At 49.2% G+C, this 24,460-nt stretch overlaps 2 protein-coding genes across 4 annotated transcripts in view; both read left to right on the top strand.

The window, feature by feature from the left end:
- The first annotated feature begins 1,031 nt into the window (after nt 1–1,031).
- LOC137305447 (apoptosis regulator BAX-like) lies at nt 1,032–14,720 on the top strand. The gene is made up of 6 exons (XM_067974268.1): nt 1,032–1,218; nt 8,887–8,935; nt 9,756–9,923; nt 10,763–10,898; nt 12,627–12,731; nt 13,653–14,720. The coding sequence occupies exons 1-6, from the start codon at nt 1,101–1,103 to the stop codon at nt 13,746–13,748; spliced, it is 672 nt and encodes a 223-aa protein (XP_067830369.1). The 5' UTR covers nt 1,032–1,100; the 3' UTR covers nt 13,749–14,720.
- A 4,979-nt stretch (nt 14,721–19,699) lies between these two features.
- The window catches only part of LOC137305448 (uncharacterized), a 63,618-nt gene continuing 58,857 nt past the window's right edge, over nt 19,700–24,460 (top strand). The window contains exon 1 of one of the 3 annotated variants that reach the window (XM_067974278.1): nt 19,700–19,716. Coding sequence is in view for 1 of the 3 variants with exons in the window: in XM_067974274.1 (XP_067830375.1) it covers nt 19,815–19,890 (76 nt within the window). In the remaining 2 variants the exon portion in view is untranslated. The other 2 variants (XM_067974280.1, XM_067974274.1) reach the window with 2 other exon arrangements.

Raw genomic sequence — 24,460 nt, forward strand, 5'->3', positions numbered from 1 at the left:
AATACTTTGTTTGAAGTGTCGTCACTGTTGTTATGTAGGAAAATTTCCCATCAATTCTTTCACAAGTTTCAACATCCAGGAAATTATTATAAAATTTGAACTTTTTTCCTGAGTGGTTGGGGCAACATCCAGGTTAATAACTGAACCTGAGGCTGCTGGGGGGACATTGCTGGGGGTACGCTGGGGGGACGGTGCTGGGGGTACGCTGGGGGGACGGTGCTGGGGGGACGCTGGGGGACGGTGCTGGGGGGACGCTGGGGGGACGGTGCTGGGGTGACGGCGCTGGGGAGACGGCGCTGGGGGACGGCGCTGGGGGGGACACTGCTGGGGGGGGGGACATTGCTGGGGGGGGGGACATTGCTGGGGGGGGGGGGGACATTGCTGGGGGGGGGGGACATTGCTGGGGGGGACGGGACATTGCTGGGGGGGGGGGGGACATTGCTGGGGGGGGGACATTGCTGGGGGGGGGGGACATTGCTGGGGGGGGGGGGACATTGCTGGGGGGGGGGGACATTGCTGGGGGGGGGGACATTGCTGGGGGGGGGGGGACATTGCTGGGGGGGGGGGGGACATTGCTGGGGGGGGGGGGACATTGCTGGGGGGGGGGACATTGCTGGGGGGGGGGGGGGGGACATTGCTGGGGGGGGGGGGACATTGCTGGGATACACTGGGGGGAAACATTGCCTGATGGGCGGGGCCGAAGGCTTCTGTTGAACCCTTTCAGCCGATTGAAACGAAGGAGGAAGCCTCCGAAAGCTTGTGACTCTCACCTGGTGTCAGATTGTTTCCACTCGTCAACCCGAGCCCACCATCGACATCAAGGGGAGGACTGATTATAATATGTTAATAAGGGGCGGAGCTGCAGGTGAGGTAATTAGAATATCCGAGTGAGGGGCGTGGTTTGTTAGAAGGCACGTGGTGAATATTAACAAATGATGATGTAATCACCGGCGGTCGCCGTCAGGGGGCGGGGCTTGCATATATTAGGAACTCTTCATAAGCTCGGGGCGGAGTCGCGCGTGCGCACTCCACCTTAGCAACAGCGGGTAGCGCGCGGCCTGAGAGGCTCGGGGCCGGTGGAGGAGGTGCGGAGTTCGGGAATGGAGATGGCAGAGGCCGGGGATTGCGGTTGCGGGGAGGCCGAGGGCCAGTCTGGGCAGAGAAGGAGGAACAAAAGCGGCCCTGGGCCTGAGGCGGTTACAGAACCGCGGAAAATGGGTAAGGAAAAAAATCACCACGGGGGGAGTAACCCGGCCCTTCAACCCGGGGGGGGAGGGGGGAGGGGGGAGAAACCCGGCCCTTCAACCCGGGGGGGGGAGGGGGGAGAAACCCGGCCCTTCAACCCGGGGGGGGAGGGGGGAGAAACCCGGCCCTTCAACCCGGGGGGGGAGGGGGGAGAAACCCGGCCCTTCAACCCGGGGGGGGGAGGGGGGAGAAACCCGGCCCTTCAACCCGGGGGGGGAGGGGGGAGAAACCCGGCCCTTCAACCCGGGGGGGGGAGGGGGGAGAAACCCGGCCCTTCAACCCGGGGGGGGGAGGGGGGAGAAACCCGGCCCTTCAACCCGGGGGGGGGAGGGGGGAGAAACCCGGCCCTTCAACCCGGAGGGGGGAGGAGAAACCCGGCCCTTCAACCGGGGGGGGGGAGGAGAAACCCGGCCCTTCAACCCGGGGGGGGGGGAGGAGAAACCCGGCCCTTCAACCCGGGGGGGGGGGGAGGAGAAACCCGGCCCTTCAACCCGGGGGGGGGGGGAGGAGAAACCCGGCCTTCAACCCGGGGGGGGAGGGGGGAGAAACCCGGCCCTTCAACCCGGGGGGGGAGGGGGGAGAAACCCGGCCCTTCAACCCGGGGGGGAGGGGGGAGAAACCCGGCCCTTCAACCCGGAGGGGGGAGGAGAAACCCGGCCCTTCAACCCGGGGGGGGGGGAGGAGAAACCCGGCCCTTCAACCCGGGGGGGGGGGGGGGGGAGAGAAACCCGGCCCTTCAACCCGGGGGGGGGGGAGGAGAAACCCGGCCCTTCAACCCGGGGGGGGGGGGGAGGAGAAACCCGGCCCTTCAACCCGGGGGGGGGAGGGGGGAGAAACCCGGCCCTTCAACCCGGGGGGGGGGGGGGAGGAGAAACCCGGCCCTTCAACCCGGGGGGGCCGGGGAGGGAGGAGAAACCCGGGGGGCGGGGGGAAACCTGTCCCCCATCCAGCCCTTCTCCCGGGGGGTGAGCACCTGTCCCCCCTCAGACCCCCCACTTCCTGCCCCCGCCCCCGATCAGGACTGGAAATCTTAGCTGTCCCCAGCCATTGCCCGAGTGAAGTTCTGCGACGCTGGTGTTGCTCGGTGACCAGAGCATTTCAATAAACAGATCTTTCCTGGTCCATAAAAGATAGGAGCAGGAGTCGGCCATTCGGCCCCTCGAGCCTGCTCCGCCATTTAATGAGATCATGGCTGATCTGATTTTTACCTCAACTCCACTTTCCTGCCCTTTCCCCATATCCTTTGACTCCGTTGCTGATAAAAATTTGTCTAACTCAGCCTTGAATGTATTCAATGACTCAGCCTCCACAGCTTTTTTGGGTAAAGAATTCCAAAGATTCAAGACCCTCTGGGAGAAGAAATTCCTCCTCATTTCTGTCTTAAACCCCTTATTCTGATGTGGAGATGCCGGTGATGGACTGGGGTGGACAAATGTAAGGAATCTTAGAACACCAGGTTATAGTCCAACAATTTTATTTTAAAATCACAAGCTTTCGGAGATTATCCCCTTCGTCAGGTGAATGAGTGAAAGATTCTCAAATCGCATATCTTATATTAGGCTGGGACAGCATCACACCAATCAAAAGGTGTCGTTGTTATTCAAACAGGCCAGTCACGGAGAACAGCACGTCCCAGTACACTGGATATACATTGTGTCAATTACACAGACAGAAAGAAAAAGACCCAAATGGCAGAGAGAAAGAGAATATTTAAACACATAACTTTTTTTTCCCTTTTTGCTGGTGGGGTTACGTGTAGCGTGACATGAACCCAAGATCCCGGTTGAGGCCGTCCTCATGGGTGCGGAACTTGGCTATCAACTTCTGCTCGACGATTTTGCGTTGTCGTGTGTCTCGAAGGCCGCCTTGGGGAACGCTGACCTGAAGATCAGTGGCTGAATGTCCTTGACTGCTGAAGTGTTCCACGACTGGGAGGGAACCCTCCTGTCTGGCAATTGTTGCGCGGTGTCCGTTCATCCGTTGTCGCAGTGTCTGCATGGTCTCGCCAATGTACCATGCTTCCGGGGCATCCTTTCCTGCAACGTATGAGGTAGTCAACGTTGGCTGAGTCACAGGAGTATGAACCATGTACCTGGTGGGTGGTGTCCTCTCGTGTGTTGGTGGTATCCGTGTCGATGATCTGGCATGTCTTGCAGAGGTTGCTGTGGCAGGGTTGTGTGGTGTCGTGGACGCTGTTCTCCTGAAAGCTGGGTAATTTGCTGCGAACGATGGTCTGTTTGAGGTTGGGTGGCTGTTTGAAGGCGAGTAGTGGAGGCGTGGGGATGGCCTTAGCGAGGTGTTCGTCGTCATCGATGACATGTTGAAGGCTGCGGAGAACATGGTGTAGTTTCTCCGCTCCGGGGAAGTACTGGACGACGAAGGGTACTCTGTTGGTTGCGTCCCGTGTTTGTCTTCTGAGGAGGTCTATGCGATTCTTCGCTGTGGCCTGTCGGAACTGTCGATCGACAAGTCGAGCGTCATATCCCGTTCTTACGATGGCGTCTTTCAGCGTCTGTAGGTGTCCATCGCGTTCCTCCTCGTCTGAGCAGATCCTGTGTATTCGTACCCCATCGGTCTTGCGGCAGACACAGAGGAATTCATCAGGAGAATGAGACTCCGGGAATTCTTCCACAAATCCCAAGATTTCAGCAGCGAGCCCAATGAGACAATCAACGATCCGGAACAGCAGACAGAGGGATCCGCAGTACAGCAACCGAAGAAGAAAGAGTCAAACTGGACTCCTCCGGAGGGTCGCTGCCCTAAGCTTGACATGTATGCTCAAGCTGTCAGGAAATGCGTCAATGCCAGATTCATCAGCCGCACTCACAAGACAGTCCAGAATGTCACCCGAGCACAACGCAACGTCATCGACGCTCTCAAGACCATCCGCAACATCGTCATCAAACCAGCGGACAAAGGAGGATCCATCGTCATACAGAACAGAACGGACTATTGCAAAGAAGCATACCGACAACTGGACAATCAGGAACACTACAGACAGTTACCCGCAGATCCGACCAAAGAACACACCCACCAGCTCAACAAACTGATCAAGACCTTCAATCCAGACCTTCAAAGCATCCTACGTGCTCTCTTCCCACGTACTCCCCGCGTGGGAGACTTCTACTGCCTCCCAAAGATACACAAAGCCAACACACCCGGACGTCCTATCGTATCAGGCAACGGAACCCTGTGTGAGAACCTCTCTGGATACGTCGAGGGCATCCTGAAACCCATCGTACAGGGAACCCCCAGCTTCTGTCGCGACACTACAGACTTCCTACAAAAACTCAGCACCCACGGACCAGTTGAACCAGGAACACTTCTCACTACGATGGACGTCTCGGCACTCTACACCAGTATCCCCCACGATGACGGCATCGCTGCAACAGCCTCAGTACTCAACACCAACAACAGCCAATCTCCAGACGCCATCCTACAACTCATCCGCTTCATCCTGGATCACAATGACTTCACCTTCGATAACCAGTTCTTTACCCAAACACACGGAACAGCCATGGGGACCAAATTCGCACCCCAATATGCCAACATTTTCATGCACAAGTTTGAGCACGACTTCTTCACTGCACAGGATCTCCAACCAACGCTATACACCAGATACATCGACGACATTTTCTTCCTATGGACCCACGGCGAAGAATCACTGAAGAGACTACACGATAACATCAACAAGTTCCATCCCACCATCAAACTCACCATGGACTACTCCTCAGAATCGGTTTCTTTCTTGGACACACAAATCTCCATCAAAGACGGGCACCTCAGCACCTCACTGTACCGCAAGCCCACGGACAACCTCACGATGCTCCACTTTTCCAGCTTCCACCCCAACCACGTCAAAGAGGCCATCCCCTATGGACAGGCCCTACGAATACACAGAATCTGCTCAGACGAGGAGAAACGCGATGGACACCTACAGACGCTGAAAGACGCCCTCGTAAGAACGGGATATGACGCTCGACTTGTCGATCGACAGTTCCGACGGGCCACAGCGAAGAATCGCATAGACCTCCTCAGAAGACAAACACGGGACGCAACCAACAGAGTACCCTTTGTCGTCCAGTACTTCCCCGGAGCGGAGAAACTACACCATGTTCTCCGCAGCCTTCAACATGTCATCGATGACGACGAACACCTCGCTAAGGCCATCCCCACGCCTCCACTACTCGCCTTCAAACAGCCACCCAACCTCAAACAGACCATCGTTCGCAGCAAATTACCCAGCTTTCAGGAGAACAGCGTCCACGACACCACACAACCCTGCCACGGCAACCTCTGCAAGACATGCCAGATCATCGACACAGATACCACCATCACACGAGAGGACACCACCCACCAGGTACATGGTTCATACTCCTGTGACTCGGCCAACATTGTCTACCTCATACGTTGCAGGAAAGGATGCCCCGGAGCATGGTACATTGGCGAGACCATGCAGACACTGCGACAACGGATGAACGGACACCGCGCAACAATCACCAGACAGGAGGGTTCCCTCCCAGTCAGGGAACACTTTAGCAGTCAAGGACATTCAGCCACTGATCTTCGGGTCAGCGTTCTCCAAGGCGGCCTTCGAGACACACGACAACGCAAAATCGTCGAGCAGAAGTTGATAGCCAAGTTCCGCACCCATGAGGACGGCCTCAACTGGGATCTTGGGTTCATGTCACGCTACACGTAACCCCACCAGCAAAAAGGGAAAAAAAAGTTCTGTGTTTTAATATTCATTCACTCTCTCTCTCTGCCATTTGGGTTTCTTTCTTTCTGTCTGTGTAATTGACACAATGTATATCCAGTGTACTGGGACGTGCTGTTCTCCGTGACTGGCCTGTTTGAACAACAACGACACCTTTTGATTGGTGTGATGGTGTCCCAGCCTAATATAAGATATGTGATTTGAGAATCTTTTACTCATTCACCTGACGAAGGGGATAATCTCCGAAAGCTTGTGATTTTAAAATAAAATTGTTGGACTATAACCTGGTGTTGTAAGATTCCTTACCCTTATTCTGAGACTATGCCTCCTAGTTTCGGGTTCCCCCATGAGGGGTAACATCCTCTCAGCATCGTCATAGGCTTCCATTGGTGCAAACTTTCAAATTAGCTTTTTTCTCTGGGCTCAGTGTTTCTTCCTCATTCTTGATGGATTGAGTGACCATTTCTCATTGGACTATTCCTGTGTTTTACGGTGATCAGTCTTGGGATGACCTTAGTGATGGAGTATTTAATGGAGTGGATTAATATGTGAGACAAGAATGGAGCATTTTATGCCCATTTGTAGGTGGATAGCTAAGCTATGGGGTCAGATTTAAGGAAGAAGTTGGATTTATATAGCATTTTGTCACATGCTAAGGATGTCCCAAAGCCCTTCACACCCAGTGAATAAATCCTATGTAGGCAAATGCAGCAGCCAATCTGCACATAGCAAGGCCCCACAAACAGCCAATAAATCAATGGCCAGTTGATCTGTTCTTGGTGTTTGTTTAGGGCACTCTTAAACTGATGTTAAACTTCTCACCTAAAAGATGTACCCAGCAGTGATTCTAACTTCTGCACACGACAGTGTGTTTAAGAAACCACGCCTTGCTCCTGTTTGTGGGTTAATTCCTTGTCAAGGCACTGAATTGAAGCCAGGAATGGTGTCCTCTGTAAAGCTGCAGTGATGTCTGCACGCACAAGGCTGGTGTATGTTCAGAATTACATTCAAAAATAACATTTCCTGGGCCTCGTGCCATGTAGTTTTCTGCCCAGTGACCGGGTTTCATATTTGTCCTGTAATACAGCCTCAGCCACCTCTCTGATCAAAGGGCCACGATTGCAGGAAACACAAACCTACTGTCTCATTTACATTCTTCCTGCTGGGCGACGTGCTGGTGTGTGACTGGAACATTGCAATTCCATTTAATCTAATATTCTGTTTGTTCCATGACCTCTGTTCATAAACTAGCTGATGCCCCATGGTTTTAAGGATGAGTGGGCTAGAGCACATTTTGGTGCTCTAGTGGAGCTGTGTTTAATCTGGCCTGTCCCTTTTAGGCAACTTCTCTGGTACTCTGGGGGAAAGTGGTTTCGAGAGACACTTCCTGGAGAGAGGCTGATTGCTGGAAGTTCTACAATGGGAGCTCACTGCATCCTCTAATCTCAACTCCTTTCCGGGTTATCTCAACCACAACTTGCATTTATATAGCGCCTATAATATAGTAAAACCTCCTAAGGCGTTTCACAGGAGCGTTATCAGACAAAAATTGACAGAGCCAAAGGAGATATTCAGACAGGTGACCAAATGCTTAGTCAAAGAGGTAGGTTTTTAAGGAGTGTCTTAAAGGAGGAAGAGAGGAGGTTTTTTGGGTGGGGGTTGTTCCAGAGCTTGGGGTCTAGATGGCTGAAGGCACGGCTGCCAATGGTGGGGTGAAGGGAGTGGAGAATGCACAAGAGGCCAGGAAAAACTAACATAAACTGACTGGTTTTCTTTTCTCTTTTTTTCCTTTTGTAAGGTCGTCCAGCTGTAATTTGTGCTTTATGTTCTCAGATATTTTATATTAATTTGACCATTTGGTTTTTTTCTGAATGAGGAGCACAAGACTGATGTCTCCCTTCCCCAGTCTGGGACCAGCAAGCTCCATTCGTTTCAATGAAGGGAGGTTCTGCAGCAAGTTTAGTCTCGAAGCATGACAGGTGTTCTAAGGGGTGACTCAGATGCCAGTAAATACTTTCAGTACCTGTGTAATCCGGGAAAATTAATGATTTACTGCTGATCTTTGGGGCAAGCAATTTTGAAAGGCATTTCTTGTAATTTAGGTTTCTCCACACCATTTCTCCAGTTCCTGCCTCTCCACTTTGTGAATTAGCCTCCTCTCCTGGGTGGGGGAGAATGCAAGGGAGCAGTAGATTGGCTCCCCTGCTGAATTCACTGTCCTATTTCATAGAACAGGACAGAGTTCAATCATTTCCAGTGGGGAAATAGAGCTTGTGCTGTTCTGAGTGTCATTCAGAGCAGCACTGGGAACAAGATGTCAGCTATAAAGGAACTAGAACTGGAGGAATTTATGTCCCTGTAATTCCCCTGGGCCCCTGTATTCCCTGAAGAGCCCATTGAGGTATCTCATTGCCTACTTACAGGAAGTAACTCCAACTGTTCCATCATTTTCTCTGACCTTCCTGCTCAGTGTGCCTGCTGGGAGCTAATCTCGCCAACCTCCTTCCCGTCCTCCTCACCCCACCCACCACTTCCCCCTTGAACTCTGCCCCTTTCCACATTTCCCTCCAGATTATCCATTCACTCACAAACGTGGCCCTTGCCATCCAGGAGCTTATTGTGGATTATTGTATTGACATCATGGATTTGATTGAAACTTGGCTCACTTGATGCCCTTTACTGAAGCCTTCCCAGCCTGGCTGTACCTCCCATCACCTGCTCCGTCTAAATCCACACAGTGGCATTGTGGCCCTTACCACCAAATCACAAACTCCTCCTTAAACCGCCTCCGCCTCTCCGCCTTGAACCCCCTCTCCGCGCATGGAGAGAGCTGCAGGTACTGCATCCTATAGCTAGTATTTGTGTGTAGTCGCATTACTGTTCGTTGAATTTAGCAGCATTCCCTAACTTTGTTTCTCTTTTAGACCAAGTTAGCGAGCAGATCATGCGTACAGGCGAAATACTTCTGCGTGGGTATGTGTCCGATTTGTTTTTATTTAATACTTGCTCACCTGTTGTGTTGGTCAGGGGTGGTCTGGAGTCCGTTTGCGGTAATTTAGGTGCCAATATGGCCTGTCCCTCTAAGGCTACAACTCAGATTCCCCTAGTGGGGAGGTGGTCTAAATAGATCGGAGGTAAATTTCAGGCTAATTGTTGGGAACTGCTTGGCTCCTAGTTATCCCAGCAGCCTATCCAGGCTATTCCAAGTTCAGGAAAATGGGAAATGACTGGCTTTCCCTTCAGGATTGCTCATTTTGGAGTGCTGCACACTCCCAAAGACAGGAATGTGGCGTTGACGTGGAACGGCAGGTTAGTTAGTGCGGCGTGTTGGGAATACGCCCGAGCTTCACTCCCAGTCTTGGGTTTTATTGTCAGGAAGCGGGCAATGGCCAGCTGGTTCTCCGTAGGAAAAGAGTTTGGGAAAATCCGGAGTGAGTTGCCTGGAGTGGGTTTTAGTGGTTGGTTAAAGAGGTCGAGGGTTATATGGACATGAGGGGACAGTGTTTGTAGAATAAAGACACACGTAAGGTGTAACTTAGTAAATGTAGTTTGAATGTTGAGCTGTGACTGTTTTTAAGATAGCCGATGTGTTAACTGAACCAATGACAAATACATTTGTGGCATTAGTTTCGCCACTGAGAATCAGAGACTGCACTAACGAAGGAAATGGGGTGAGATCTGGGTCCAGGTGAAGACCTAATGCCAGCAGAGGGCCGATGGGGCGAATGGGCTCCTACTGTGTTATAATTTCTGTTATAACTCTGGGAGAATAATGAGGTTTTTAAAATTTCAGGTTTATCGTCGATCGGACGAATCGAGATGCTGATGGTTGTAAAACACCTTTAACCGTCACTAAGCTTGGGGGTAAAGACGATGAACTGTGTAACCCTAACCTAAAGCGCCTTGCAATCTGTCTGCGACAGATTGGGGATGACCTCGACAGCAACGTAGAGTTACAGAGGTGAGGAGCAGCAGAGGCTTCAGCCCATCAACCAGTGCCCGGGGACTGAGGCCTCGGCCTTCATTACTGCTAGACACCATCTCGTTACTCGTCACTTTGTTCAATTCTTGTTTACACCATTGGGTGAATCGACTTTCGGTAGTAGGTCACTTGAGGGGGAGGTGGAGGGAATTGGGGACTGGGTTCAGCCTGAACCTCCAGGGAGATTTTCAGCCCATCAATCGGGGCTACATTTGAGCCCAGAGGTTCAGGAACAGTAATCCTAACTCGCTGAAGCAACCAATCCTCTCAAAGCAGTTAATCTGGATTGAATACGGAATGATATTTACCAGTTATGATTTCATGTCAGTCTTTTCACAGGCTGCATGTGTTGTGCAGAATCCCTGTTTGTGAAAGGAGGACCCTGTAAGGTTTCAGCCTTAGATTCTGAAAAAATGCTGCACTGAATTTTGTTGCAGTCCGTGATTTCAAAAAATCTGCAATGACCACAGCATGCGATGGGTGCAGATCTTTTCCAATCCTATATCCAGGAATCCGCTGCACGCCAGCCCTTGGACCTTATTAACCCTTCATTGTAGATCTCCTCGCACATCAATGGAAAGCAAGCTCGGTGTCAGCTCCTCAGTCTAGAAGCAAAGACCCTAAAGTGAACAAAGCATTTCTGTGGAATGCTGACGTATAATCCAGTGGTGTGGCTGAGATCTGATGCTCAGGCTTTGCTCTCGTAGTTTGCCGTGACTGAATTTCTCGGTCCAATTCCAGCCTTGTATCCTGTATCCTAGTCTGTTTAATGGTTATACTAATGAGCCTGGTTAATTTGAACTTCCTCCCGCACACAGGATGATGAACAACATTGACAGCGACTGCCCCAAGGAGTTGTTTTTCAAAGTGGCCAAGGAGCAGTTTGCCGATGGAGTCATTAACTGGGGGCGAGTGGTGATTCTCTTCTACTTTGCCTACAAGCTTGTTGTAAAGGTAGGGCTGCTTTCAGTGGGTGTTGATGCAGTAGCAAACTAACTAATCCTTACTCTGGGAGCAGCCTGGGGAAGGGGTGTTGAGCTGTTCAGATGCAAAATTACTAGCGTGACGTCCAAAATATTCTAGCCAAAACCTCACCAAATAAAATTGCTTCCTGATAATTGGCAGTAATTGAGGCAGTAATTCCCAGGTACCCAGGGGAGGGGCAGGTAACAACAGACATAAAACAGAGTCTAAAGTTTCTAACCTGCTTCTGAACCCTCCAGTGGGATTAATGCATCGGGAGAGAGAGGGGGGCTGGGTGGGGGTGCGCAGGGGGAGGGGCTGGGTGGGGGTGCGCAGGGGGAGGGGCTGGGTGGGGGTGCGCAGGGAGGGAGAGAGGAAGGGTGGTGTGGGCAGGGAGAAGTGGGGCGGAGAGGGGGGGCAGATAGGTTAGATGGTTTGATGGGAGAGTTGGCGTTCTAGAGGGAAGAGCTTCGATGGGCCAAGCTGCCATTGCTTGTCTTGGATTACAAGTTCCTACTTCCAGTTTTCTGTGTAGGCGATGGGATTTAACTAGTTTTATTGAGCTCTGCTGTTTGTGACGGTATCAGAAGCTTATCTGGGAAATTAATCTCCAGTGATTGCTGCAATTATCTGTGCCCTTTCGTTCTGTGTTGTACTGTGTGGACCACAGTTACACTTTGCATGCCTACAGTGTAGCATTGGAGGGAAATGTCTTGGATTTGGAGTTACAGTCACACCCTACACAAGCTTCCCTCCTTCCTTTGTGTTATGTGAATCGATCAGTGTGGATAACTAATTTGCTGCTGGGGCTCTGTTCTGTGTGGAACAGCAACAGCTCAAACATTAGGAACTACAATGCTGTAGAATTGTGTGGAACTTTTAATCTTTGTTCCACCAGCTGTCTGTTTTCTTGGACCTCGCTCTGTATTCTGATGATCCAGCAATAAACCTCCTGGGATTTGAATTGCTGCTCGAGTTATGGGGCCTGCAGTGCTCCAGATCACTGTTCATCATTAACTACCCAACTTGTTAATCATTAGCTAACTAGTTAATAAGACCAGGGCAGGTTATGGTTGCCAACTCTGAACGTATTCTGGGAAGTTTCAGCACATGACCTCCAATTGCCCCGCCCCCATGCTCCTGCCATTGGTTGCCCGATATGTCAATCCTCGCTGTGCTCCGCCTTCCCTGCCAATTGGAAAGCGATCGACTCTGGTAACCTGATTGGATGATTCTTGGGCTACCAGTCAAACAGCCTTTTCCCATCTCCAATATTTTCATAACTAATAAAGGTTTTTTGATGCCCCAATGATTTTACTCCTTGGGTGGGGGTGGGGGGCGTTGCTCGCAGATTCCAGGCCAGTCCTGGAGGGTCGGTAACCCTGGGACAAGTAGATGTGTCACTCAGGCTGGGATTTCCACCTGCAGTCCAGTGCCCCCTGGGTCGGGTGGGGCTCACTCATGGGAAGCTATGTCCCTTTAGATGGTAACAATCCGCAGTTGAATGTCCCATTTGACAAGCCTCTGGATTGCTGTCAGGTTCAGACTGAGCTGCTCATTTCTATAACAGCAGCTGCTCTTCTCTCCACTTATCACAGTGTCTGTTGTCTCACCCCAGGACCTGAGTTTAATTTCAGTGCTGTTGGCCGACCTTACTGTAGCTATCGGAAATATCCCTTTAAGATGTGTGTCTAATGAATTATGTCTAATTATTTATAGGCTGTGTGCCAGAAGATTCCAAAACTGATCCAGACCATAATCAGCTGGACTATGGAATATATCCAGGAGAATATTCTTCGCTGGATTCAGGAGCACGGGGGTTGGGTGAGTGTCCACACTTGCATTTCTGTGGGATTTAAATTTATAATTTAATTATGTGGTAGTGTGTTTTGGATAACACTATCCGCAGTGTGGTTAATAATAGGCCTGTGACTGACCAGTGTTAATAGTCCTGTCACTGAGCTTCAGTAATGTGTAACGGTGGAGGAAGAACTTTCAATACCGTCCACTTAAAACGTTACATTGGGATTGTTCCCTGTGGAATGTGTCTGGAAACAGTAGCTTAAGCTGTTTACCCGGGAGGTGAACGACAGGTGGGCACGTCTGAACTGGGGTTGGTAGCAATAGGTGCAGAACTCCTCTTCGAATAGTGTCATGGGATCTTTTACATCCACCCAAGGTGTCAAACAGGGCCTTGGATTAACATATCATCTGAAAGATAGCACCTCTGACAGTGTAGCACTCCCTCAATACTGCACTGGAGTGTCAGCCTGGATTATAACTCTGGAGTGGGACTTGAACCCACAACCTTCTGCCTCGAAGGCGAGAGAACTACCTACTGAGCCACACCGGAGCATTGGTACCAATATGCTAAATAAGCTCAGTGGTGACACTGGAGACCAATCAACAAATCAAATAGAATGCTGGACTATGTGGCAAAATTGAATTAGATCGAAGAGGGACTGGATGGAGGGGCCAGGTGACCGACCATATCCACCTGGTGATAAGCTGATGGCTTGCCAACACTGAGCTGGCTGCACTATGGCCGTGTGTGTGGAAGCTGTTCTGATTGACTGTAGCTCTAGGTGTACGGCCCAGTTATCCAGATCATTGGGGTGGAGACTTTTGGTTCTTTTGTGTGCAAAGTTTTCCCACAAGTCACTTAGTCTGAGGCTTTTAGGAATGTGCGATGGAGCAACGTAAATGGAGCCGGCTCTTTTAGTCTAACCCATTTTTGTTTGACAGGAGGCTCTCCTGGGCACGCCCACCTGGCAGACTGTCACCATCTTCACTCTGGGAGTGATCACCACTCTGGTGGTGGTGCGGTGGAAATCTTCCTAAAACAGAGCTCAGAACCCGGGGGAGTGGCAGAGGAGCACAGGCTGGCGAGAATGGACCTGCCCAGAGTGGCTTGCAACGGTCATCAATCAGCTTCCATCAATTTGAGTTCATCTCTTCTCCGGTTTACACAGACCCCCCTCGCTTGCACTGTCTGGGGGTGACAGTCCAGTGATTGAGGGGTTCTGTGTGGTTTCTCCAAGGACTGACTCGCAGCGCGGTGTTGTGGAGCAAAGGGTTTCTGTGCACAGTAACAGGTGTCTGTCAGCAAGTTAAATTCATCCTAAATTGCACCTGCTTTACCTGGTTGGGGGGGGGTGGTGGGGGGGATGTCAGCAGAATCTGTTTTAACTGCCAAGAGCTTACTGCCAGCTCGCCAACATTCTGTGGTAGTTCATTTCTTACATAAGGTTTTTCTCTGTGTAGTGACGCACTATATGTGGTAAAGTCAGTTTATTATAAAGCTGGTGATGTAGGGACTGAGGGTTTATGGCACGGAGCAGTGCTTGAGTTTGATTGTACCCCATTGATTATCAATAGACTGCCCATTTATATAAGGCGTTTAGAGACATGGCCCAGTGTTTGGAGGTCCCAACTTCATATCACCAGAAAGTGCACATTCTTATCTGTGTTCAAACCCTGGTGTCTGCTTCTTGTTTCAGGCAGTGATGGGCTGCACAGAGTTTGTATATTGTGGGAAGTGAGAAGCTGTGTTAGAAATGCAGCCGAGTATAAAGGGATCTTGTGTGTTCTGTGTGGCATAAAGTGACTGCGTCTCGCACACCTTGCCTTTTAGTTTTTGCATGGAGATGGGGTGCTTGCCTTATTGTGGTGATCTGGCCACCTAGCAGGAATGAGAGAGCTATCAGGGGTGGTCATTTAGGTGGCTGGCTGTGGTTTCACCATTTGCTCACTGCTTATTGTTGCCTTTTTCAGATAAAATAAAAATATTTGCCAATGGGAGGCAATTTTAAACCAGCTGTGAAGTTTCTGAAACTGGGATCAAATGAGAATTTTACATTTCATTGCACATAAATGCATGCTTCAGCAGTAGTGAATAAGCAAGTGTGCAGTAATAGTGTGTTGGCACATCTGGGAGCTGCACGGCAGGAGAGGAAGCCAAAGGACTGGGCTGGTCTCTGGTTTTAGGTTCACATCTTGGGATCATGGGTACCTTTTGATTATTTGTCTTTTTAAAAATCATTTTTTGAACGTTGTCTGTGAGCTATAGTCACAGCTTAGATCCACAAGGAGACTGAATTAACCCAGTACTGGGTGGGGATTTCCACTCCTCTCTCATGTCCAGTACCTTCTCTTTAACTCTTGTTTCTAAGAGAAAACCAATTTAGAAAATGAAGCAAAAATGTCCCTGCCTGGTGGGTCATGGGTCACGCTGCCCACCCTGCTAACTGCCTGCTCTGGACTGCACTGTGGGGAAGGGTGGATGTGCAGGGAGTGGGGGGGAGGCAGAAATCAGAGTCTATTCCAGCGTACACGGACTGGGAATGTATCCTCGTGCACCTGTGGTTAGGAGGGCAGTTAGTGGGGTGGGAGCAGAATTATAATGGTGGAAGCTTGTGTAAACCCATTTTCCTTTTCTAATTTCAGTTGGGTCACTGGGCGGAGGGAGGGGTCACTGGGCTGAGGGGGCACTTAAAGCTCAGGCTTGTCAACTGAAATAAGAATTAGTGTGCTTGTTCCATCAGTGCAGGCACCTGATGGACCTGGAGGAGATGCCCGAATAATATGCTGCAGGACTGGGTGTCCAAACAACTGCCAACTCTGTACAGTGCAATACTGCAGGCGTGGAGCATTGTCTGCCTGTTTTGATGGCTGTTAAAGATCTGACTGCACCAACCAAAGAGCCGGGAGTTCTCCCACTGTCTTGTCTTTCCAGCAGTGTCTGTTTTTACTACTGTCTAAAGGTGGACCTTGTGTGGTCCCAGAATGGTGGAACTAGAAATACTATTTCCACACAGGTCAAAATGAAGTGAGATGCCATCATGGTTCATATTTCTGTTCTCAGCCTAATGTGTATTTATTAAAATGCTCATCTTTGAAATTTCAGGTCACAATCCACAGGTCTGCACTTGTGTCCGTGATTTCCTCCCTCTTAACAGCAGGATGGACCGATTTCAACCCACTTTCTCAGGCAGGGACCCACACACTGAGTTTTACAGTCGTTTAACGATGTGCTGGGTTTGGGGTCTGCAGGCTCTTCAACCTCACGCACCTTCCTCGGGTGGGAATGGCAGACGGCTCACACCAATGGGCAAGATCAAAAGGACCTGGATCCTGCTCCCTTTGCTAACTCGTTCTCAGTGAACAGGGCTAAGGGGAGCAGGACAGGATGCAGTCGTCAGTCTCCCTCACTTGGGTGAAACTGAGCTGGGCCTCGTGCTTGCTGCTTTCTGCGGAGAATCTTGCAGTGGTGTAGGAGGGATGGTGTCAGCCTGGCGTCTGAAATTTCAAGGAATATGCCCTGTGATTGTGATCAGTATGTGGAGGATGCTTTAATGGGAAGAATGATCACTCCACCTAACTCCAGAATCTGCCATTTTAAATGTTTTTAATTACAGAAACGACAGGAGCCTTTATTCCTGCTGGACTATGATTGAGCCACAGGCGCCTCCCTTGGAAAATGAAAATTATTTCCCTCTGCCTTTTGTGTTCAATCATAAAATTGGGGGGTGGGGAACCTTCAGATCATGGGGTCAAGGGGTGAAAACCTCCATCTGTCAGCCATACAATGGTGATATTGGTCGGGTCCCCATTCTGTGTCAGTTCATTTACCGGTCTGCCTTTGCTTTAAAGCTGTGTGTTTGTTCCCATGACTTTCAATTGCCTTATCTTTTTTATATAAAAATGTGAAATGACCTTATTGCTGTAAGCATTCAGGGCAATGAACTTTGTTCCTGTTGAGTTCTGTTCCCGTATTTTTAACCATTGGGAAACCCTTGAGCCAGACCCTGTCGTGGGCCTCGTTTCTGGGGCTTGTGAAGCAGGCCTGGATCATGGTAACTTGCTGTGGAACTGTGTCCTCTGCTGCTCCTTGCATAAGAGCCTGTTCTGGCACTCGCTGCTGAACCTGCCCCAGTGGCGACATTGGACCAGTGGTGATGAATAAGTTGAGAGGGGAGAATACAATCTTGTAACTTTGTTTAAAAGTACGAGGGAACAAAGCTTTGGTGCTGTAATTACCTTTTGTGGGGATAATTTTCAGATTATCTTCTATGGCATGTCCTAACTCTGGGATTTTATAATCTTGTATTAAAATGTATGCCTGTTTCTGGGTGGCTGTATACACACTGTAAAACCACTGACTGGCAGCATCCACAGGTTGCTGTAAAGAATAGTTTAGGGATGGGAGCAACAGGGTACAGATGGAGGTGTCCGTCAGACCTGTTACCAATTCCCAAAATGATAATTTTTAATCCTTTTTATTTATAATGTATGGTCCTCACCCTCTCTGGTATGGCTGCATGCTCCATCCCCTGCTAGGAATGTATTTTGGGGTGCCCATTGCTCCAGCTATGCTCCACTTTACCACAGTTTGAGGCTGATCGCTGCACCCCGACTGTTATCCCGGCTAAAATGAGCTAACTTTGCAAAGATGGGGGTCAAACCCAGGACCCTCGTGGTCAACAGGTGGTGCAGTCATCACCCTTTTACATTTCGTACACTCTAATCCTGTCCTTCAGCATTTACAAAATACCTTCCCCTGGAGGTGAGGTGACTGTGACAGAGCATTGCTAACAATACTTTGGGGTGGTTGCACTGTGCTGTGGTTTTAGTGTTCAGCACCCTGTGTATGAGATACAGTGTCTTCAATCTGAAACTTAAAAGCTTTTAATATATCATTGCAGAAAAGTTTAACATGACAAAAACAATTTTAGGATTCATCCCAAAAATTCTGCTTTAGCTGCAATTTACTTCAAGCTGTTAATATAAACCACAACTTGAATGTCATCAGAGGGCTGTTTTTCTACTGTGGTAAATTCCTTATTTTTTGATTTTTTTTTCAGAATAAACAATTTTGAATCAAAGCAGTTTCTCCTATTTCCTTTTACTCCCTACAGCATCAGAACAGACAGCTATTCCCAGGCACCTCTATCCCACTAATTGTGCTTGAAAGGGGGGCAACTCCACCATCAGACCCCTCCTCATGGCAATAAGGTGAATGAGGCCGCTGGCTCGGGCAGGCTTCACATCCACTTGGGTTTCCAAGGCGCCTCTAAGTAGAGGTGACCCCGAGAGCAGTGGGTGTTAGGGGAGGGGGAAGAGTTCCTGATACAACAACCCTATGTTGGTCGGGGTGGTTGAGGCCACTGAATGGAGTGCGGCTGCCAGTCCCTCAGGGAAGGGGGGTAGCATAGCCAATGGGCAGAGTGCCTTTCTCACTTTGGATTTGATATCTGGCCACTAGCAGGCTGAGGGTTGTGTGCGCTGACCTGCAAGGACATTGGGATGGTAATAGGGCTAGAAACTGCCCCAAATTGGGACTGAAATAGGGCAGGTATCTAACCCCGTGCTGTACCTGCCCTGGGAGTGTTTGATGGGACAGTGTGGAGGGAGCTTTACTCTGTATCTAACCCCGTGCTGTACCTGCCCTGGGAGTGTTTGATGGGACAGCGTGGAGGGAGCTTTACTCTGTATCGAACCCTGGACCTGTCCTGGGAGTATTTGATGGAAGAGTGCAGAGGGAGCTTTACTCTGTATCTAACCCATGCTGTACCTGCCTTGTGCCCAAGCAATGCATTGCCTGCATCGCCAACTGTGCTGCTTCTCATATGAAGCTGATTTTTGATCTGCTCTGGGCTTGACTGTATACCCTGCAGTCAGGGGATGAGTTACATAGAATGTACAGCACAGAAACAGGCCATTCGGCCCAACAGGTCCATGCCGGTGTTTATGTTCCACATGAGCTACCTCCCTCCCTACTTCATCTAACCCTATTTATATCCTTCTATTCCTTTCTCCCTCATGTGTTTATGTAGATTCCCCTTAAATGTATCTATGCTATTTGCCTAAACCATGACTTGTGCTAGTGAGTTCCACATTCTAACCACGATGGGTAAAGAAATTTCTCCTGAATTCCTTACTGGATTTATTAGTGACTATCTTATATTTATGGCCCCTAGTTCTGGTCGTCTCCGCAAGGTGGAAACAATTTCTCTATGTCTAACCTATCAAATCCTTTCATAATCTTAAAGACCTCCATCAGGTCACCCCTCAGCCTTCTCTAATCGAGAGAAAAGAGCTCCAGCCTGTTCAATCTTTCCTGGTATCATCCTAGTAAATCTAGGTGAACTATAAAAGGACAGTGACAGAGAGAAGTAGACTGGAGGAGAGAGGGGCAGAGACACAGAGAGGGAGGGAGGAGACTGAGGGAGGGTCAGTGAGAGGGAGAGAGAGGAGACTGAGGAGGAGGGAGAGAGAGACTGAGGGAGAGGGAGGAGACTGAGGGAGGGTCAGTGAGAGGGAGGAGACTGAGGGAGGGACAGAGAGAGGGAGGAGACCGAGGGAGGGAGGGGACTGAGGGGGAGGGAGAGAGAGAGAGACTGAGGGAGGGTCAGTGAGAGGGAGGAGACTGAGGGAGGGAGAGGACTGAGGGGGAGGGAGAGAGAGAGAGACTGAGGGAGGGTCAGTGAGAGGGAGGAGACTGAGGGAGGGACAGAGAGAGGGAGGAGACCGAGGGAGGGAGGGGACTGAGGGGGAGGGAGAGAGAGAGAGACTGAGGGAGGGTCAGTGAGAGGGAGGAGACTGAGGGAGGGAGAGGACTGAGGGGGAGGGAGAGAGAGAGAGACTGAGGGAGGGTCAGTGAGAGGGAGGAGACTGAGGGAGGGTCAGTGAGAGGGAGGAGACTGAGGGAGGGAGGGGACAGACGGAGAGACCGAGGGACAGAGAGAGAGACTGAGGGAGGGGGAGGAGACTGAGGGCGGGAGAGCGAGTGAACGAGGAGCCGGAGGAGGTAAGGAGAAGGAATGAGCGGGGACCTTGCGAGAAGTGGCGGGGCCTGTGGGCCGGGCCTGGGCGAGTAACCCGGCAACAGCCCGGGCCTCGGGGGGAATGAGCCGGAGCTGCTGCCCGGCCGGGCCCGGGGCCTTTCCTCGCTCGGGATCCGGCCGCTGCCGCTTGTTTATCGGTAAATCGGAGCCTTTCGCTCAGCGGCCCCGCGACTCGCAACTTATTTTTATCTCGTGTTTGCTGAATTCAGCGACAACGTGTCCGCCCGACCCGGCCCCCGACTGACCGCCCGGCCCCCGACCGCCCCCCCCCCCCCCCCGACTGACCGCCCGCCCGGCCCCCGACCCCCCGGGCCCCGACTGACCGCCCGACCCGGCCCCCGACCCCCCGGGCCCCGGCCCTCCCCCGACCCCCCGGCCCCCCCCCGACCGACCGCCCGCCCGGCCCCGGGTTTCGGCCCCTGCCCCGCCCCTCCCACCCACCGACCGCCCGGCAAAACACCGCCCGGCTCCCCCAAATTGAATAACAGGAGCTGCGTTTGTACTGTATATACCTGTAACAAGCTGCGTTTGTACTGTATATACCTGTAACAAGCTGCGTTTGTACTGTACATACCTGTAACAAGCTGCGTTTGTACTGTATATACCTGTAACAAGCTGCGTTTGTACTGTATATACCTGTAACAAGCTGCGTTTGTACTGTACATACCTGTAACAAGCTGCGTTTGTACTGTATATACCTGTAACAAGCTGCGTTTGTACTGTGTATACCTGTAACAAGCTGCGTTTGTACTGTATATACCTGTAACAAGCTGCGTTTGTACTGTATACACCTGTAACAAGCTGCGTTTGTACTGTGTATACCTGTAACAAGCTGCGTTTGTACTGTACATACCTGTAACAAGCTGCGTTTGTACTGTATATACCTGTAACAAGCTGCGTTTGTACTGTATATACCTGTAACAAGCTGCGTTTGTACTGTATATACCTGTAACAAGCTGCGTTTGTACTGTGTATACCTGTAACAAGCTGCGTTTGTACTGTATATACCTGTAACAAGCTGCGTTTGTACTGTATATACCTGTAACAAGCTGCGTTTGTACTGTACATACCTGTAACAAGCTGCGTTTGTACTGTACATACCTGTAACAAGCTGCGTTTGTACTGTATATACCTGTAACAAGCTGCGTTTGTACTGTATACACCTGTAACAAGCTGCGTTTGTACTGTATACACCTGTAACAAGCTGCGTTTGTACTGTGTATACCTGTAACAAGCTGCGTTTGTACTGTATATACCTGTAACAAGCTGCGTTTGTACTGTATACACCTGTAACAAGCTGCGTTTGTACTGTGTATACCTGTAACAAGCTGCGTTTGTACTGTACATACCTGTAACAAGCTGCGTTTGTACTGTATATACCTGTAACAAGCTGCGTTTGTACTGTATATACCTGTAACAAGCTGCGTTTGTACTGTATATACCTGTAACAAGCTGCGTTTGTACTGTGTATACCTGTAACAAGCTGCGTTTGTACTGTATATACCTGTAACAAGCTGCGTTTGTACTGTATATACCTGTAACAAGCTGCGTTTGTACTGTACATACCTGTAACAAGCTGCGTTTGTACTGTACATACCTGTAACAAGCTGCGTTTGTACTGTATATACCTGTAACAAGCTGCGTTTGTACTGTATACACCTGTAACAAGCTGCGTTTGTACTGTATACACCTGTAACAAGCTGCGTTTGTACTGTATATACCTGTAACAAGCTGCGTTTGTACTGTACATACCTGTAACAAGCTGCGTTTGTACTGTATATACCTGTAACAAGCTGCGTTTGTACTGTATATACCTGTAACAAGCTGCGTTTGTACTGTACATACCTGTAACAAGCTGCGTTTGTACTGTATATACCTGTAACAAGCTGCGTTTGTACTGTATACACCTGTAACAAGCTGCGTTTGTACTGTATACACCTGTAACAAGCTGCGTTTGTACTGTATATACCTGTAACAAGCTGCGTTTGTACTGTACATACCTGTAACAAGCTGCGTTTGTACTGTATATACCTGTAACAAGCTGCGTTTGTACTGTACATACCTGTAACAAGCTGCGTTTGTACTGTATATACCTGTAACAAGCTGCGTTTGTACTGTATATACCTGTAACAAGCTGCGTTTGTACTGTACATACCTGTAACAAGCTGCGTTTGTACTGTACATACCTGTAACAAGCTGCGTTTGTACTGTATATACCTGTAACAAGCTGCGTTTGTACTGTATACACCTGTAACAAGCTGCGTTTGTACTGTATACACCTGTAACAAGCTGCGTTTGTACTGTATATACCTGTAACAAGCTGCGTTTGTACTGTACATACCTGTAACAAGCTGCGTTTGTACTGTACATACCTGTAACAAGCTGCGTTTGTACTGTGTATACCTGTAACAAGCTGCGTTTGTACTGTATATACCTGTAACAAGCTGCGTTTGTACTGTATATACCTGTAACAAGCTGCGTTTGTACTGTATATACCTGTAACAAGCTGCGTTTGTACTGTACATACCTGTAACAAGCTGCGTTTGTACTGTGTATACCTGTAACAAGCTGCGTTTGTACTGTATACACCTGTAACAAGCTGCGTTTGTACTGTATACACCTGTAACAAGCTGCGTTTGTACTGTATACACCTGTAACAAGCTGCGTTTGTACTGTATATACCTGTAACAAGCTGCGTTTGTACTGTACATACCTGTAACAAGCTGCGTTTGTACTGTATATACCTGTAACAAGCTGCGTTTGTACTGTATATACCTGTAACAAGCTGCGTTTGTACTGTACATACCTGTAACAAGCTGCGTTTGTACTGTATATACCTGTAACAAGCTGCGTTTGTACTGTATACACCTGTAACAAGCTGCGTTTGTACTGTATACACCTGTAACAAGCTGCGTTTGTACTGTATATACCTGTAACAAGCTGCGTTTGTACTGTACATACCTGTAACAAGCTGCGTTTGTACTGTATATACCTGTAACAAGCTGCGTTTGTACTGTACATACCTGTAACAAGCTGCGTTTGTACTGTATATACCTGTAACAAGCTGCGTTTGTACTGTATATACCTGTAACAAGCTGCGTTTGTACTGTACATACCTGTAACAAGCTGCGTTTGTACTGTATACACCTGTAACAAGCTGCGTTTGTACTGTATACACCTGTAACAAGCTGCGTTTGTACTGTATACACCTGTAACAAGCTGCGTTTGTACTGTATACACCTGTAACAAGCTGCGTTTGTACTGTACATACCTGTAACAAGCTGCGTTTGTACTGTACATACCTGTAACAAGCTGCGTTTGTACTGTATATACCTGTAACAAGCTGCGTTTGTACTGTACATACCTGTAACAAGCTGCGTTTGTACTGTACATACCTGTAACAAGCTGCGTTTGTACTGTATATACCTGTAACAAGCTGCGTTTGTACTGTATACACCTGTAACAAGCTGCGTTTGTACTGTATACACCTGTAACAAGCTGCGTTTGTACTGTATATACCTGTAACAAGCTGCGTTTGTACTGTACATACCTGTAACAAGCTGCGTTTGTACTGTATATACCTGTAACAAGCTGCGTTTGTACTGTATACACCTGTAACAAGCTGCGTTTGTACTGTATATACCTGTAACAAGCTGCGTTTGTACTGTATATACCTGTAACAAGCTGCGTTTGTACTGTATACACCTGTAACAAGCTGCGTTTGTACTGTATACACCTGTAACAAGCTGCGTTTGTACTGTATATACCTGTAACAAGCTGCGTTTGTACTGTACATACCTGTAACAAGCTGCGTTTGTACTGTATACACCTGTAACAAGCTGCGTTTGTACTGTATACACCTGTAACAAGCTGCGTTTGTACTGTATACACCTGTAACAAGCTGCGTTTGTACTGTATATACCTGTAACAAGCTGCGTTTGTACTGTATATACCTGTAACAAGCTGCGTTTGTACTGTATATACCTGTAACAAGCTGCGTTTGTACTGTATATACCTGTAACAAGCTGCGTTTGTACTGTATATACCTGTAACAAGCTGCGTTTGTACTGTATACACCTGTAACAAGCTGCGTTTGTACTGTATATACCTGTAACAAGCTGCGTTTGTACTGTATATACCTGTAACAAGCTGCGTTTGTACTGTACATACCTGTAACAAGCTGCGTTTGTACTGTACATACCTGTAACAAGCTGCGTTTGTACTGTATATACCTGTAACAAGCTGCGTTTGTACTGTACATACCTGTAACAAGCTGCGTTTGTACTGTATATACCTGTAACAAGCTGCGTTTGTACTGTATACACCTGTAACAAGCTGCGTTTGTACTGTATACACCTGTAACAAGCTGCGTTTGTACTGTATACACCTGTAACAAGCTGCGTTTGTACTGTATATACCTGTAACAAGCTGCGTTTGTACTGTATACACCTGTAACAAGCTGCGTTTGTACTGTACATACCTGTAACAAGCTGCGTTTGTACTGTACATACCTGTAACAAGCTGCGTTTGTACTGTATATACCTGTAACAAGCTGCGTTTGTACTGTACATACCTGTAACAAGCTGCGTTTGTACTGTATATACCTGTAACAAGCTGCGTTTGTACTGTACATACCTGTAACAAGCTGCGTTTGTACTGTATATACCTGTAACAAGCTGCGTTTGTACTGTATATACCTGTAACAAG

The sequence above is a fragment of the Heptranchias perlo genome, chromosome 40 (assembly GCF_035084215.1).
Source record: "Heptranchias perlo isolate sHepPer1 chromosome 40, sHepPer1.hap1, whole genome shotgun sequence".
NCBI lineage: Eukaryota > Metazoa > Chordata > Chondrichthyes > Hexanchiformes > Hexanchidae > Heptranchias > Heptranchias perlo.